The sequence below is a fragment of the Lontra canadensis genome, unplaced genomic scaffold (assembly GCF_010015895.1).
Source record: "Lontra canadensis isolate GAN:19392208 unplaced genomic scaffold, GSC_riverotter_1.0 scaffold4, whole genome shotgun sequence".
In the NCBI taxonomy this organism is placed as follows: Eukaryota; Metazoa; Chordata; class Mammalia; order Carnivora; family Mustelidae; genus Lontra; species Lontra canadensis.
The window spans coordinates 36,537,565-36,555,957 of NW_022630998.1; the positions used below are offsets into that span (position 1 = coordinate 36,537,565).

Here is an 18,393-nt window from a genome sequence, read left to right on the forward strand (position 1 = left end):
TCAGCTGAAAGGTGATACAGACTCATAATGCCAATGTCAAGTTACTCATTTTGTTTCTTTTTTTTTTTTTTTTTCCTCCTAACTTGATGGGTGGCATACAACAGTGATGTAAGGATAAGAGCTTAGGTTCTGAAATGAGGTGAGGCTGGCTTTTCCCTTTCTATTTGTATGACCTGGGCAGGTTACTTAACCTCTCTCTAAGCCTGTTCTCCTGTCTGCAAATGAGAATAATATGATTATACAGGATTAGATGATAATGTATGTACACTGCTTACCTCAGGGTTTCATTATGTTTTTTAATTTCACTGCCAATATATTTACCAGTTACTGTGTTTTTGAGGTTGTATATTACTTTCATTTAGGCCTATGAAGGTAAACTAGCTGACCAGTACTTCCAGAGAACTTTACTGAAGAAAGTCTGGAAAGGCTGGAGATCCATAGTACAGAAACAGTGGAAAGATGTGGTAGAACGAGCTTGTCAAGCAAGAGCGGAAGAAGTTTGTGTCCAGATTTCCAATGATTATGAAACCAGAGTTGCTGTGGTAAACTTTTTTTTATACTTTCAATTTCTTTTAATAAAAATTAAAAAGATAAAATACTGTTTGTAGTTAGGCAGAGTAACCCATTTCTCCAGTTCCATTTAATGCCATGTAGATACAAATGAGACTTCCTGGCAGAGAACACTAGTTAAGACTAACTTAACTCTGACCTCCAAACTTTAGTTGGCTCTCTTAAATGTACACTTCCCTTGGCAATCACCTGTAGACCCTTACATTTCTAAGAAAGCATGCTTTCTTATGCTTCTTTACTTGGCCTTTATTGAGCCAAAAATAAAGACCCAAAACAAAAATGTTTATCCTTATGTTAATATAAGTAAATTATGTTCTGATAAGCAGTTGCATATAAATTGAAGTCATTTTCCCACTGACTTTTATTAACAAAATAAACATTGTTTCCAAGGGAAAATATTTGAGACCCAAAATTAAATAAAAACCACGGTGAAGAATGCAGAGGGCCTCTTGAAATCAAATATTAAAACCCTTTTTTCATCATTATAGGACTAAGTTCTTAATGTTAAAAATAATATTCATTATATAAATAGTTTGCTGCAATTCAAGATGACTTGCAAAAAGAAAAATGCAGTCCCTTGAGATTTGGCCTATGGGATTGTACCTAATGTCACTTTACCCTGTAAAGTCTATAGATAATGTTTAATTAAAAAGAAAGAATGAAAGAAAAATTCTCTTAATAGTGCATTTAGGTATTTTTTTTCTGAAGAGATGAGAGTCTGTCTGTGGCTTTTAATGTATTTTGCTTAATAGTCTGCATAAAAGTTTTATGGTAAGAAATGACATATCTATTGGTATAATTAAAAACACAACAACCTTTGGTGGGACCAGCATGAAATTCCCCTTGTTTGAAACTTGATTTTATGGTTAGGAATGAAAATGGTTTATTGATAGAGACAGTAAGAGGTAAAAATGCACCTTTTAAAATAAATTGAGATACGTGGTGGAAGAGGTAAAGTGTTTTTAGTATTTTACATAACTTCTGAATAACTTCAGAGCTTGACAAGAGGGCCACACTAACAGTGCCAGCAAGGACTCCTGCCACCACTCCAGCCCCAGCCCCAACCCATCCCTGGCTTCAGCACCAGCACTGGCTCAGCTCCGGCTGTTGTGCAGCCCCTTAGTCCTCTTCCCTTCTCCCCACTGCAGCCACGTGGTCCAGCCACGTCAGGTCATTTTGGCCTCCATTGTGAAGAGCGACAATGCAGTAGAAGCATGGCCTGAGTTTTCGGGACCCTGTTGAGAACTGTTGACAAGCATTCAACGAAAGTCACCAACAGCTTCTTTTCAGTACCTCCCAATGAATCAAAAGATGAAGTAGTTGTTGACATGAAATTCACTAAGAACGTGTATGAATTACACAAGAAAGTCTCTCCAAATGAGCTTATCCTGGGCTGGTACCCAGCAGGCCGTGACATTACAGAGCACCCTGTGCTGTTAAGTACTATGGCAGGGAAGTCCCCATTCCCATTCACCTCACTGTGGGCACCAGCCTCTCTGAGCAGCAAGGCCTAGGTCAGCACTTTAATGGGTGTCCCTGGGAGTACCATGAGAGTAATGTTCACACCTCTGACAGTGAAATAGGCATACTATGACACTGAACACATTAGAGTCAACCTGATCATGAAGACCTATTTGAGCCCCAACCAGATGTTCAGACTCTCGAGCAATCTGCAGCAAGCCTGAGGGGCATCGGTTCACATCTGGGATGCCCTGATAGTGTTGCAGTACACAGAGGATGTGCTGTCTGGAAGGGTGTCAGCTGACAATACCACGGTCCATTTCTTGAGGAGTCTGGGTCACCAAGTACCCAAGATAATTCCCAGTGACTTTGAGACCATGTTCAACAGCCACTTGGCCAATCTCAGAGAGTCACAGATTGCCCTCACTGAGAAACTTATAAACCTGTGAATGGGCCCAGGCAGCACTCTGGCCAATCTAGGCCACCCTAGGATTCAGAATGGAGTGAAGTAGAATGGTTTCCTTGTAGTTTGAGTCACACTGAGTCAGTCAACTCCTTGTGACTGTAAATAAACATAGCCTGCTTTTTGTAAAAAAAAATAACTTCATAGTATAAGTCTGTGTTTTGACTAATATCCTTCCTTGTGTCTCAATCTGCTTCTTTTCAAAAATTCCCCTTATTTAGTTATCTGGAGCTTTGGAAAATGCAAAAGCTGAGATTCAAAGAATGCAGCAAGAAAAAGAGCACTTTGAAGATTCCATGAAGAAAGCTTTCATGAGGGGTGTGTGTGCATTAAATCTCGAAGCCATGACTATATTTCAAAACAGAGGTGATACAGGTTAGTTATTTTGTATAAAGTTCTCTGCCTACTTTCAAAAAGGATTTGAGGAGATTTCAGTGATTGATGTGGTCTGTAGTACTGATTTTCTGCAATGACTATGTCTTTTCCAGGTACTGGTATTTTTAACTTGGTGGTGTCATACCCAGTTTTAAATCTGCCTTGAAAATTCACTCAGTTTTGGTTATTTATGGTATCTTAGATCTGATCAAGTAAACTGTCAACTCTTAAGTGTTTTGGCTCAGTGTTAAAATGATGTTTTGAATACAAAACAGTATTTTAAGGCTCTTTTAACTAATAACCGCAATGCCTTCAAGTACAAAATTTTTATTTATTTTTTTAAGTAGCCAAATTCCTTGGACCATTTTGTTTATTAAATATTTATCTAGTCATGGTTTCCCATTTTAAAAATTCTCGTTTTCAGTTTAAGAGTGACCCCAACTAAAACTAATTTTCAACAAATATTAATATAGGCCTATCTACAGCAGTCAAGTAAAATAATTTTATTTCAAGAAAAGAGAAGTCCCTGTATTAGCTGGAATCTGTGTGGTTTATGTGGGTGTTTCTCCAGCAGGGCTTAGAATAGCACATGACTAGAGTCTTTGCCACTAATTTGCACTGAGGCCTATTTTCCTTAGTGAGTTTTAGTATTCTGCTCTGAGCAAAGAAGATAATATAAATCTTCCCTACCTGCTTCACAGAGGGTTCTTTTGGAAATGCAGTGAAATATAATTGGAAGCTCTTTAAAAGACAAAACATACTTTGACATGTAAGATGATAGCAATGATAAAATTATCACTATCTTAATTCACATCAACCTGTTTTATGAAAATATGTGAACAGTTTTTTGCAGTATACCCTCATATTAAATCATATTTGAGATTCACAGTTTATCAATGACACAGTTTCATTTAGAACATCATTAACATTCCAATCCAGTGAATAACTTTTCTGTGGTTGTCATACCTTTATTTTAAAAACATCTTCAAACATTTATTATTTAAATTGCATGTGGTGTGGATACTAGCAAGTTAAGGCCAATTATTTTTTTCTGAAGCAGTGAGAAATCCTAGAATCTCAAGGCAGAATAGTTTATCTTGCTAATACCCAAAGGAGTACTTGATTTCTTCAATAAATGGTCTTTTAATTGAGTGTCAACAGTGAAAACAAACTCACCACCACCAGTTGTAATTATTAGCAAGTTATATGTATTAAATTGAAGAATTTAATTATCTGCTTCTAACAGATCCTAGATTTCACAAGTGACAAATTATACTTCCTACATTCAATTATAAGAGACCTGTTTCTCATAACCTACATAAGAAGATTATGAATTGACTAGGACAGAGTGTTCTACCACCTTAATAACTTTACTGTCTTAAATTTTTAAATTCAGATACAGCTTTGTCTCCTACAGGCAAATATCCAGAACTGGATTTGGAGAAAAAGTATTCTGATAATTACACAACATGATTTGTTTTGCCCCTGTTGCTTTTAAATCTCCTTTTATCTGCAGTTAATGCCAAGTCCTGGGATCTTAATTGTTCTGAGTGGCTGTCATCACAATGGGGGATAAAAATGACAGGAAAGTAAGACACATTAGTAGTAGTGTTGGTAAAGCTACCAAAAGCAAAAGTTCAGTGTTAACTAATGCAAGGTTTGCTCTGTGATTTGTAATTTTGTGGCATTTCATTAAAAGCTTTAAAAAATTTTTAATTCTAACAAGATAAAATTACTTCTGGCCCTTTTTCCTCTAAAACAACTGTTTTTTTAAAAGCAGTTTTTAATAATGATGTATCTATCTTGTCACAGCAGAACAAATACTTGGTTTTTTGTGTGTCCTGATTTTCTGCTGTCCATGATCTGCAGTGTATCTCAGTAGTATCCTAAATCTTAAATCTAAATCCTAAATCCTGAATCTCAAATCTGTATAGTATCCTAAATCTTAAGGATTAGAAATTAGAAGTTTTATGGAGAAGGCAAATGTGACAATAAAAATGGCTACCTCTATTCCAGGGAATAACAATAAAAATCAGCTACCTCTATTCCAGGGAATCCCATCATGAGAACTCACCTTTGTACTTGTTCCACATCTGATTAAGTCTGCCACCCACCTAAAAAGACACAATCAGAATCACTTGCTATCAAAAGCATGTTAAAAACTTTGTTTTGCTTTTAAAGTAAAAAGCAGTACTTTATTTTGAATTAGTCCCTCTCATCAAAGGATTTCAAAAGATCTATGAATTATAATTCTCATTCAGCTTTGTTAATGAGGTACTGTTACTCTGTTTTATATAAAGATAGCCTAAGAGAAGGACTTACAGAAGCCCAAATTTCAAATACAAAGAGGATAACATCAAAAACCATTTAAACGTAGGGCCATAGAACACCCTCTGTTCAGACATTTTGAAGCATCTCAGTGGCTGAATTTCCAAACCCTCACCCTGGTGTTGGGTGCTACATAGATACAGTCTTATAATACTTATACAGTGCTTATAATACTGGGGGGGGGTGGACTGGGATCTAAAATATGAAGAAACGCTTTGGTTTAGCTTCTGGAAGCCAGTGTTGCTCCTTTGATCCAAGGGTAAGGTTCATTTTTGAGAGAAGGTTACTATATAGGGTGCCACTAAAATTAGTTAAGTGTGCAAATATACCTAATCCATGAGTTTATTTAATCAACTTGCAAGAACTGATTTCTTTTACAAAGTTAAAAGTAAAAATTTTAGTGTTACTGATTTTTAGTGTTATTTACTGATTTATTATTGTTTGCTGAAAAATCAAGTTTAAAATATATTGATTTTGTTTGGATAGGAACAACAGATGGAAATGAGAGGGTATAGTGATATCAGAAAAAAATTCTACAGATCTAAATACCAGGCAGTTGTATGAAATGGTTCAGAATGAATCCTTAGACTCAGTGTGACCATATTATTATAATGGCTGTTTTGGGAATACATTTTACTCAGCTGACAACCTAGCTGAGTACATACTTATTTTTATCTTTTACATAAGAGCAAATCTTCATTAGTTTTCACATATTGAAGGAAATGGTCTTTAGTCTTTAGTGGTTAATGCTAACATTAACCAGTTAATAATGCTAAACATTATATGCAATACATGACAGATTCCTACATTTTCTTTAGAACCAAATTTCAGCTATTATGTATTTTCATTGTTGGGGGGCATAAAAGGAATCTTAACCTGGAAGACTGTTAATGGAATTATTTTGCAATTTGTAGGGATAGACTTCACAAATAAAAAAGAAGAGTATGGCCCTGGCGTTCAAGGCAAAGAACATTCTTCTCAGTCAGATTCTCTGGCCCCTCAGATGCCCTCAGTGGTTGCACTGCCACCATCCCCGCCAGCAGCAGCCATGGGAGCGGCCAGCGCCTCTGCTTTTACCTCCGCTGCCTCCATCACTTCTGCTGGGGCCACTTCTGCTTCCTCTGCTCACCTTCCGGTTTCTGCAACTCTTGGCTCCGGGTCTACAGCTGCTGCTGCACCAGAAGAAATGGTCAGTACGGTTAATACAGGTGCCCGTGTGGGGAAAGGGGCTCAAAACTTGCATGTATATTGGAGATTTTTCAGTTAGGACATACTTTCCCATGGAGGAAAATTCTATATGGTATTTAGGCCCAGCCATAGAAAATAGTTAATATATGAAGTAGCTAAAACAATTTTAAATGAAAATAATGGCTGAGTTCAATTACAGTAGTGAGAATTAAAAACTTCTTCATTTCACATTTTTCAAGAATTAGGAAAAATAGATTTGAGAAAGAGTTGATGACAGACTTTATTTTGAAGGGAACTCTTATGGATATGTCTTTTCAAGAGCTTAGAAGATTAACGGCTCTTTTGAATATTTGTATTCAACTACAGCTTTCCCTTTCCCTGAATGTAGCTATATCATTAATACTATTCTGTAGTTACTCTGTCTTGATTTGAGTAGGTTTGTGTTTGTAATTCACAGCTGGAATAAAGATGGGAGTAGTTTAAAAAAAAAAAAAGATGGGAGTAGTTTTTCCTAGTCACTGAGCTTTTTTCAAGAGAAATGCATAGAGCATAGAACTGTTGAATGGGAGTATTTGTGTGAGAACTTGCCTGAAAGGGAATTAATCAAGCTAATTAATATGGAAGAGTTACAAAGCATGTCAGGGTTCTGATTCCTGAGGGTCCCCTTGTTAAACCTGTATTCTTTATAAACAGCAGTTCTCAAAAGTGAAGGGAGTAGAGATACAATCCAAACTTATCAGACTCATTCTGCTGGGCTTTTTAAAAAACAATGTATCTCCTGGGCACGAAGGCATGTCTAGTTTTAGAAAGCTCCTGAGATGATTCTGATTTGCTTGTGTCCCTCTCCTTCCTGACCCCAAGCACTTACCTGAGAGGAAAGAAGATGGCAGAATAGGTTTGATGTCCCAAAGCTCTCCTGGCAGACCATCAGAAGCTGCCATTGCCCTGGACAGCTCTTTGTAGCTAAGGAAGGCATGGAGTCAGCCAGACAACTGTCCATCTGGAGTATTCCAGCTGACATGAATTTCTGCCTTTTGGAAGCTACTAACTTTAGGGGGAAAATACGTTGAGATCTGCTATTCATCACATTTGCTCTTGATTCAAAGAGGTTAAAAAATATAGCTCTTAAGAGAAATTTGAATGTGTGAGGGAGTTTTGACTTAGAAATAAGACACTGAAATTCAACTCTGACATATGTTCAGCTGTGTTTATTTTTCATGATTACACATTTTCAAGTGTGATTCTATACAGATGATTTCATTTAAGTAAATACAGTGAGTGTTTATTTAAATTTCTGGTTTGTCATTCATGTTGCATATTCAGATAATACACAGACGTAAATTTTTCAGAAATTCCCTTCAAGTATGTCTACACCATTTGTACATCTGCATATATGTATAAACCTGAACATGCACAGGAAGAAAATGAATGAGTATGTTTACCACTCTATTTTTTACTTTTTGAAATAATTTGAGATAATTTTGAAACCTGAAAAACACAATATTGTGGAGACAGCCCTTTCAACTACATCCTCCTCTATTAATAGATATACATTCAATTTTGTTCACATAAATACAGCCTTTAGGGTTAGGGGGAGAGGAAAATCAGAAGTAAATCACTCTAAGTATAATGCTAATTTTCTTCCTTCCTTATATAATTACAGTCCTCAGATTCAGGTTTACCTCAGATTTGTCTCCTTATTTTTAAAAAACTATAATAACAAAAAAAAGGAACAAGGACATTAGTTGGCTAGCTTACCTAATGTGAAACTGTCATTGTTGGGACTAGGAACGGAGAGATTTGTGAGGTAGGCCTGGTTATCTTTCTTTTCATTTTAATCACAGAGGCTTCCTAGGAACTATTCAAAACTTTTTCCAGTCTTAGTATTTTCAGTAGCTGAAAGGAGCTGTTTACAGAGAATAAACTGCAAAGCCTGGGAAACAAATAACTGGAGAAAGGAGGATTACCATCCTAGTAAAATAACACTTCCCTCTGCAAAATTTTTAATTTCTGCAGACATCCTCAGTATGTTAAATAAAATGCCAGAATTTCATGGTGGAAAGCACTCTTTAAGAAATAGATTAGGCAGTTATACAAGCAAATATGTTGTAGTTCACAAGGCTGGACAATGGGTGACAGACACTTTATTCTTTTTCTAACTCCCAGTTGGAATAGTTGAGAGGTTTCAGTTGGATTTTTAAACTCTTTAGTAATACTGAGGCCCCCTCTTAACTTTCCTCTTCATCTGAATGTAAAGTAAGAGGGTATCATTAGGCACCCAGCACTGGTTTCCTCATTTTATAAATAGAAACTAAGGTTTAGAGAGAGGGAGGGGTAACTTGCCTGTGGATATAAGCAGTAACAGAACTGGAATTCAGACTTTTGACAGTTTGACCACAGAGCCCTGTTTCTTTCTTTTTTTTTTTTTTTTAAGATTTTATTTACTTATTTGACAGAGATCACAAGTAGGCAGAGAGGCAGGCAGAGAGAGAGGGGGAAGCAGGCTCCCCGCTGAGCAGAGAGCCCGATTCGGGGCTCGATCCCAGGACCCTGGGATCATGACCTGAGCCAAAGGCAGAGGCTTAACCCACTGAGCCACCCAGGTGCCCCTAGAACCCTGTTTCTTAACCAATAATTGAGTTTGTCTCCATGTCAATTATTAAGATAAAATAATGAGTTTTAAAAATATGTCATTTTCCTTTTCTTTCTTAATCCTTTTGATTTTGTTGCTTTTGTTGATATGGCATAAAATGCTAGAATTTACATTTTTATAGCATTTTTAAAGTCAATTAAGCTGATAAATTTAATGTGATTCAACATGACTGGGACCAGTAAGTGGTCATTTTAGTCAAAAAGTCAGTTAAAAAAAAAAAGTTAAAGCAGGAAATTTTTAAAAATTATATATACATACCTTACACATCATTTTATGTTCAAACATGAGTGTGAGTATTTGCTAGTGTAGCTGAACTGAGTATGGGTTCACAGATTGTAATTAAGCCATCTCTTTTAAATAAGCTACACTAAGTGGATTATTTTTTCTGTAATTTCCAATTTCACTTTTTGTAAGTAAAGCAAGAACCTAACAGAACTTGCAATATAATCTGATTATAGAACAAACTATTTGAAAACAAAAAGCAGACTTGGTAAACATGCAAGTCAATTAAGACAACTATTTCAAAAAAGTGATAGAGGTTTCTTTTTAGTCTTTATTGTTCTTTACTAGAATATGTATTTCTTATCTTACTGAAGGCATTTTATTTTATTTTTTTAAAGATTTTATTTGAGAGAGTGAGAGAGAGAGAGAAAGAGAGAGAGAGTGAGCACGAGCCAGGGGGAGGGGCAAAGGGAGAGGGAGAAGCAGGTTCCCCGCTGAGCAGGGAGCCTAAGTACTATGTACTACACACTATGCACTAGGTACTATGTGGGGCTCAATCCCAGGACCCTGAAATCATGACCTGAGCCAAAGGCAAGTGCTTAACCGACTGAGCCACTCAGGCACCCCCTACCAAAGGCATTTTAAAACGATTCTCAGCTAGTTGGATGAAGGTTATCACCCATGGACATTTTCCTAGCTACTCTAGTTTTTCTCATGCCACATGTTTCCCTGTCAAAATTTACCTAGTTTTTCTTTCATTCTTTCGTCCTCCAAGTAAGAACACCTGTTAGAGTTGGGCGTGTTTATACCCCTCAAATGTGACTGGGCAGCAATATGGTTATCAGCTTAATTGTACTTCAGTTTTAAATTTTTTCATAAAAATATTCTTACCTGCAATCAGTTTTACATTTGTATATGGTTTTTAAAACTCTTGAGCAGTTCATAAAGTCTTTTTTGTACTTTAATAAGAAATAGGATAAGGTTTTCCTAAGGTCAAAAGTAAAAGTACACAAAAACATATTTGTAAATATTTTAAGATCAGAGTTTTGGTTTCTTAATTTCGTAAGACCCATAAAAATTTAAATAGCTGGGGCACCTGGGTGGCTCAGTGGGTTAAGCCTCTGCCTTTGGCTCAGGTCATGATCTCAGGATCCTGGGATCGAGTTCCGCATTGGGCTCCCTGCTCAGCAGGGAGCCTGCTTCCCCGTCTCCCTCTGCTGCTCCCCCCACTTGTGCTCTCTCTCCTTCTCTCACTCTCTGTCAAATAAATACATTCTTTAAAAAAAAAAAAATTTAAATAGCCAAATAGTTTCTGCAAGTATATATGAGAAGCAGTTGTCTAAATATCTCTCCCTAAATTCTGTTAGTTGTTTCTCCTATTTACCCTTTTTTCCCTAAATTATATGCTCATATCATTTCCACATGCATCAGTTTCAGACATTATCTGTTGACTTCCTATTATGGATGGAAGAACTTGGCCTTTTCATACCACCTTATTCCTTGCCTTCCCCTCCCTCATTCACTGTATGTATGTATGTATGTATTAGAGAGAGAGAGAGAGAGTGCAAGCAGGGGGAGGGGCAGCGGGAAAAGGAGATAGAAGAATCTTAAGCAGGCTTCATGCTCAGCACAAAGCCCAACATAGGGCATGATCTTACAACCCTGAGATCATAACCTGAGCCAAAATCAAGAGTCAGATGCTGAACCTACTGAGTCACCCAGGTGCTCCTCCACTTATATATTTAGATACAAATATTCCAACTTTGCATTAAGTTAAAGTTTATGATGACGATGTAAATATGTCTAAGCTACAAATGTACATTATGCCTATATTTCCTTTCTAGTACAGTTTTTTGTTCCTGGAATTGATCCCTTCATTTTTGTCTTTACTTGGTTTTCTCTGCAACTCTAAGTAAGTCTCAAATCCAAACTCTCCAAGGATTTACAAAACCTCACTGAGTGCTGTTTTCCCAGGGTCTTCCTGACATATCAATATTCTGTCATTTTAATTTTCCCAGAGACATTTCTCATGGAACGCATGTCATCCTACAGTTGTAACCATCTGTAGCTAGATGCAGATATGTAAAGAACTTCAATGAATGAAACCTCAGATAGATGAGACAATGAGGAAAGATCACTAATAATGCTTTTGGAAAAACTATGGTTAGAGGGAAAATTAATTTAGGTTCATAATTCACACTGAAATTTCACATGTTTTAATAAGTTAAACCCAAATAAGTAAATGTTAGAAGAGTATAAGTACCCCAGCTGTCCAAGGCAAGCTGCTTGATTCAATTATGGAAGAAATTAATGATAAAATTAGCTATAATTTTTAAAATTTATGTGCATTGAAAAATAAAACAGATAAGTGAAATAGGGAAAATACTATAAGTACCTTTATCAGGAGCAGTTAAACGTTTTTGAGAACAATACCCATTCCTGGCAAGTAATTAAAGAACATGGATAGTTGAGAAAATGAACTGCAAATATGAAAAATTAATAACCACAAATTAAATATATATGTTATTCCTGATAGAAATATCTTTCTTGAGTATCATCCAGCAGTAAGTAACAAAAGCTGTATAAGCTGACATTACCTTTTGATATGATCATCTCATTTTTGCAAAATACTCTATAGAAAAAACTCAAAAGGGGAATCCTCATTTACAAAAATTTTGTTTCCTTTTATAGTGGGAAAATAACTGAGTTAGATAAACCTTCATTTGTCAGTTATTAAAACCTCTCATTAAAAGTTATAACATGGAGCGCCTGGGTGGCTCAGTGGGTTAAGCCTCTGCCTTCTGCTCAGGTCATGATCTCAGGGTCCTGGGATCAAGTCCCACATCGGGCACTCTCCTGGGCAGCAAGCCTGCTTCCCCCCACCCTCTGTCAAATAAATAAATAAATTTTAAAAAATTTTAAAAATCTGTTAAAAAAAAGTTATAACAGGTCTCTGTATTCGTGAGGAAAAGTATATTAAAGCAATAAGAAAAAACACAAAAGCATATGCCTAATGAGAGGCATATGCGTAAAGTTAATTATACATAAGGATCAAAAGCATGCATAAAACAGAATAATGGTTGCCAAGGGTTAAGGGTGGATGAGGAAGGGAAATGGATATGATCCTAAAAGTTCACAAGAGGGAAACTGTGGTGCTAGAATAGTTTTGTGTCTTGATTACGGTGATAGTTACAGGAATCAAACGTGATAAAAATGACATGGATCTATAATACCAAGGCATTTTTACCCATGTCAGTTTTTTGGCTTTGACGTCATAATTATACTATACTTATATAAGATGTAATCCTTGCAGGGAACCAGGTAAGGAATATACAGGACTTCTCTATACTATCTTTGCAACTTCCTATGAATCTGTATTTCAGAATGAAGAGTTTATTAAAAGTTTATAAAATCCTATAAAATGGTTGGTACACCCAATTAAAGGGGCGTTTTAGGGTGCTTGGTTCTATATTTTGCTTTTTGTCTGATTGTTTTATTTTTTCCATGTTAAAGTTGCTTAATATACAATTTTTTTTAAGTGCCTGTGTATTTCCCTCACAAGTTACAGAAGCAAAAGTACTATATATTTTGCTATGGATTTTTCTACCAGCTGGATATTTCTTTGTTTTTTTAGTATGTGCCCAGAGTTGTGACATCTGCACAACAGAAAGCTGGAAGAACAATTACAGCCCGGATCACAGGGAGATGTGATTTTGCCTCCAAAAACAGAGTTAGTAGCAGCTTAGCTATAATGGGAGTTTCTCCTCCCATGAGCTCAGTTGTTGTGGAAAAACATCATCCAGTCACAGTGGTGAGTACATATTTGATGACCTTTGTCAAAAAATCTTTTTCCTCAGAGTTTATAGACCAATAAGCACTTAAGCTACATGTTGAGGAAAAGATGAAAATTCATGATGACTCTTACTTATTCTACCTTTTATTATGGTACTTTATATACTTATAATTCTCAAACCTGCTCTAAATCTACCTTTCCTCTTTTAAAAAAATTAATTTCAGAAATGTTGTTTCTTCTCAACAGTGTAAAAATTAGCAACACAAAAAGTTATCCACTATGTTGGTGACCAAAAGAGACAAATGATTTCTCATTAATTTAAAAAGAGAGACAAAAGCAGTTTCCTCATTACCTGCTGTTTCTGTAGCAGCTATTTGATTACAAGAAACACTTCCCTATTTCTGTAGTCTTTAATTTTTGCTCTTTTTTTAAGTCTTCTTCCCCTTTTTTCTGTATAACTGTCAGCATACTTGTAGTTTCAAAAAAAATTTAAGGGGTTGCAGTAAATTCACGTGATAGAAAAGGAAACGCTTGGAATTTAAGCAAAAATAAACAAAAAAGCTTGAGTTAGTGCCTCAGTTTTGCTACTTACTGCCTTTGTGATCATATACAAATCAAGTAAAATATTTGAGCTTCCATTTCCTCTTGTGTAAAATGGGAGTGTTAAGAATACTTAGCTCCTAGAGTTATTTTCTGGATTCAGGAGTAAATGAGATAATGTGAAAATTGAATGAGATACACTTAAAAAAAAAAAAAAGGCACTTTATAAATTGTAAAACCATAAGCAGATTTAACTTAATAAAAATTACTAGAGAAAGGTACATGGGATACCTCTGTATTATTTCTTAAACTGCATATGAATCAACAGTTGCCTCAAAAAGTTTTAATTTTTGAAAGTTATAAGATCACATCCTTAAAGACCAACAAGAATTGACTTTAAAAGAGAATGCCCCCTTTATAAATTTTCAATATTAGACAACACTCCTGTCTACATAATGTGTCAAAATATTAGCAAAAATATATGTGAAATAAGTTTACATCCTTTTCTTTCTGGCACTAGATGGTTGCTAGATGATTAAGAGCAGCTGGAGTATTTAAATTTAGCCTCAGGTAAAGAATGACCACAGTGAAGTGGAGACTGAGGCACCAAGTCCAGATGGAGGATATGGAGGGTGGAGGAGTGTCAGCCTTCAGAGGTTGTAGACTCGGAAAGTCCTTAAGTGACTTCTCAATATATGTTTAAGTATGTGAGATTAGTTATCAGAAATAAGAACAACTGAAGTCATTTCTATTTTTGTCTGCACATATGTGTACAGAGAGGGAGAGGAACTATCCATTTCTAAGATAAAGAAGACATAAAGAGACCACATATATGCTTACTTTTAATTTAGGCAGCCTTTTGTTTTTGTACTAATGATAGGAATTCTTATTCTACGAAAACAAACAAACATAGAAATAAAAGACTTAAAACCCCTGTTTCTTAGATTCACCTCCCTAGCTGTCCTTTGCTGATTCAATATGTATAGTACTTCTCCAGTTAATTGGTTATGAACGAGACAGCCATAAACTGCTTGCATGATTACCTAATTAGGATTGTTTTAACGGACACTATGGCAGTCCTCTGTACTATTTTTCATTTTATCCCCAAAATCAAGACCTGTAACTACCAAAAACAATTATTACTAATAAACCAGTAGTCAGATTTCTGACACTTTAGCCCCATCTGCTGGCTAATTGCTTGTCCCTAATGCTACTTGATTCTCTGCCCTATGTTTGTAGATCATGAAACCAGCCACTGGTAAGGTGAATCTGTTTCTACATTTCCTCTTGCCCATCCTTCCCAAGGAGAAATAGCTCTTTTAATGGGGTCGGATTAGGTGGTTAGCAACTAAATTTTCATACTAGTTATGGAAACCGGAAGAATCTCCCCCATCTGTAATGGTTATCCAGTTATTTATGTACAATGAAACATTTATATAAAATACCTCTTAAAACAGGAAATCATTTTTCCATTTCCTTAAAGAGGAACTCTTAAAGCAGCACCTGTCATGAAGACCTTGTAGTAAGTTTTTTAAGTAAAGGGTTTTTAAAATACATAGTGAATATTTTGATCAAGTACATATAATCTTGCTTCAGATATTTTAAGGATGACTTTTCTAAGGGGAAGACTGTACTACGAATGTACATGTACTGCTCAGTGACGTGGACTGAGAATTGGATAACAGGTCCCACTGTTGCCTACTCAGAAGCTGTATCCAGTATAATAGAGGAAATCCTTAAACTTGTACATTTTATACATATGAATGCATGTAATACGTACTTGTATAGACAAAGTGAAGTCGACTGTGTACTGACTCTAATGCTTCGGTGCTTGAGTCCAAGATGTTCCCCTGAGCTCTGATATGGTGTGGGTATCCTCCTCTCAGCGTATTTCCTCAATGTCTAGTTATTTGTATAGAAAGTTGTAATCCACACTAAGGAGCACCAGGCTTCTGGAAATATCTCCTCTTGTATGATAGGAAAAGGTTTAGTCAGCTCCCAGGTGAACCAGGGTGATATATAAAAGATGTGCTTTACTCTGGTTTGAAACAAGGACCAGGCAGGATTCCTCAGAGCTTTCCCCATGATCCCGGAGATTGAACTCCATATGTTAACAGAAACAGGAGAAAATTGATTAGAATAGAGGGATGGTGTCTTCCAAACACTATAAAGTCCCTTTCTGTAGTTGGTCTCTATAAACATTATAAGATTCCACTTGAGCCTTCTTTGAAGAATGACTCCCGTGGCTCTTTTTGTGATCCTCTGGAATATGGCTCTGATACTGAATTGTGGGTATTGAGCACATCAATCTAACATATGGATTAAGAGCCACATCTTCTTTTTTTTTTTTTTTTTAACATTTTATTTATTTGACAGAGACACAGCGAGAGAGGGAACACAAGCAGAGGGGGTGGGAGAGAGAGAACCAGGCTCCCCACTGAGCAGGGAGCCCGATGCGGGGCCCGATCCCAGGACCGTAGGATCATGACCCGAGCCAAAGGCAGATACCTAACAACTGAGCCATCCAGGTGCCCCTAAGAGCTATATCTTATTTGTTTCAATGACTGCTTTACCAACTTAACTGCATGTATCTACTGGATGCTTAACAAATGTTTGTTTGGTTAAATTATATATAATGAAATGATATTTAATATGTATAATTTTATGGGATTGTTAAAGCAGATTTTTACCTTTTCAGCAAACCATTCCTCAAGCTGCTGCAGCAAAGTATCCCCGGACAATTCATCCTGAAAGTAGTACCTCAGCTTCTAGATCCCTCGGAACCAGGTCAACTCACACCCAGTCTCTCACAAGCATCCATTCCATAAAAGTGGTTGACTAAAATGAATATGCACATATTGAGATCTTTTAATTCTTCTGGTTTTACCAAGGATTAGAAGTCTCTCATTTTTAAAATTTCATATTCTTAAAACATCATGGATACATCATGTTCATCTTTTCAAAATTACAAGAGACTTTTTCAAGCCATACCATCCTTTGTAACTATATGTAGGATTATTTTAATGTTATTTTTTTTAATTTAAATGATTAAGTAAAACTTTTTTAAATTAAAAAATGACTTAATTTTTTAATAGGTTCAGCCGGTCACTGATTACATCATCAAAGTATATAAATCCTGTTTCTCAACATTATTTCCAAAAGGGTCAATCATTTCCAGTGTTACCAAGTCAACTCTGAGAACTTTACTAAAAATATTAAAATAGAATTAAGGTATTTTTATTTTAAAATTAAAAAGTAATAATGATACTTTAATACAAAGTTACTGTGATGTTGGTATATTAGTCTTCATTTTCCTAAGATTATTACAATTAAAAATGGGAATCGGTAAGATCTATGAATAATTTTAATGTTAAAAGGGAAAGATTTTTTTGCTGGACAAAAAGAGAGACACAGAAACATCAAAAAAATTTCCTCTTAGAATGATCCTATTTCTGATGTTCTTTCTTGCCTTTCTGAAACTGTATGGTGTTGAGCCTTTTTTCTCTCTGCACATCTAAACATCGCCGTATGGGAGTGGGTATAGCACTGGGCAATTCAGCAAACCTTCTAGGCCTGGGCAGAGACTTTTCAGTGGAAGAAACCATCTGGGTAAAAGTGATTGAGGAAAGCAAGACCAGGCTTCTAATGGTTTTATTGCTGGCTGACTGGGTTATCTTGGGCCAGACATTTAATGTCATAAATCATAGGATACCACTTGTGAAACAGATCTACCTACCCCTCCTATTTCATAAAGTACTCTGGCTTACATAAAAACAAGTCAATTCTAAAGAATCTTTCCATAGCCTCAATTTTCATATCTTTCACAGAATTGGATGGACTTAATTAGAAGCCTGTTTCACTTTGAATGTGATCTAGCTCTGTGCTCTAACTTTATTATAGGAAATAGTTTTTCTTACTGTCTCACCTTGTAATAGAACATGAGAATAAATGTGAGATAGGCAAATATCCTTTTTCCTAAAGGGCACACCAAGGCTTTTCTGAATTAAAGAATAAAAGAATTAGAGTATTGTGTGTTAGAGTATTAGATCCTTCTTTTGCAGCACTGTTGTGAATTCTGGTCCAGCTACCACTGTGGCAGACAGCGCATCAGGAGTTACAACAAACACAAACCAACAGTGCCTCTTGTGCTACCCGTACCTCGGCCATGCTCTTCTCTAGGACTTCACCATGCACTCCGAGAGAAGCACAACCGACCACAGGCTCCACTTGGAGCCTACTCATGCAGCCCAGAGTTAACACCCCATTGTGGTAACAGATCAGTTCTTCCTTTCTCCACTGTATGAATCGGCCCAAGGTATACTAGTCCATCCCTTCTCTCAGAAGAAAGTACCCTGGAAATCAGATGATCAGTTACGCTTCATACCAAGTGGTAGCCAATTTGGTATTTCACCCACCTTCCCCATCGCCCTCCCTTTTTCTGTCTTGCTTCCTTGGATTTGCACTCCTAAAAAACAGTACTCATGGACTTTAGTCTCAGGCTGTGCCTTTTGAGGAACCTAGATGACAACTAGGTATGGTTTTTAATATCCAAGCCATAACCATATGGACAAACTAAAAGGAATATTATGAATATTGTAATTAAGAATATCATAACCAGGGGCGCCTGGGTGGCTCAGTGGGTTAAAGCCTCTGCCTTCAGCTCAGGTCATGATCTCGGGATCCTGGGATCGAGCCCCGCGTCGGGCTCTCTGCTCAGCAGGGAGCCTGCTTCCTCCTCTCTCTCTGCCTGCTTCTCTGTGATCTCCATCTGTCAAATAAAATCTTTAAAAATATATTTAC

General features: G+C 36.4%; 1 protein-coding gene and 1 pseudogene across 7 annotated transcripts in view; both read left to right on the forward strand.

Moving 5' to 3' along the window:
* The window catches only part of POC5 (POC5 centriolar protein), a 38,972-nt gene extending 21,186 nt beyond the window's left edge, over positions 1–17,786 (forward strand). For 4 of the 7 annotated variants that reach the window (XM_032848190.1, XM_032848201.1, XM_032848233.1 and 1 more), the window contains 5 exons: positions 363–542; positions 2,716–2,869; positions 6,112–6,386; positions 12,895–13,071; positions 16,292–17,785. In XM_032848190.1, the coding sequence (XP_032704081.1) occupies positions 363–542; positions 2,716–2,869; positions 6,112–6,386; positions 12,895–13,071; positions 16,292–16,435 (930 nt within the window). In that variant the 3' untranslated portion in view covers positions 16,436–17,785. Of the gene's footprint in view, positions 1–362; positions 543–2,715; positions 2,870–6,111; positions 6,387–12,894; positions 13,072–16,291 lie in introns of those variants that run through there. The other 3 variants (XM_032848222.1, XM_032848212.1, XM_032848243.1) reach the window with 2 other exon arrangements.
* On the forward strand, positions 1,138–2,565 carry LOC116863569 (annotated as a pseudogene).
* Positions 17,787–18,393: the final 607 nt, after the last annotated feature.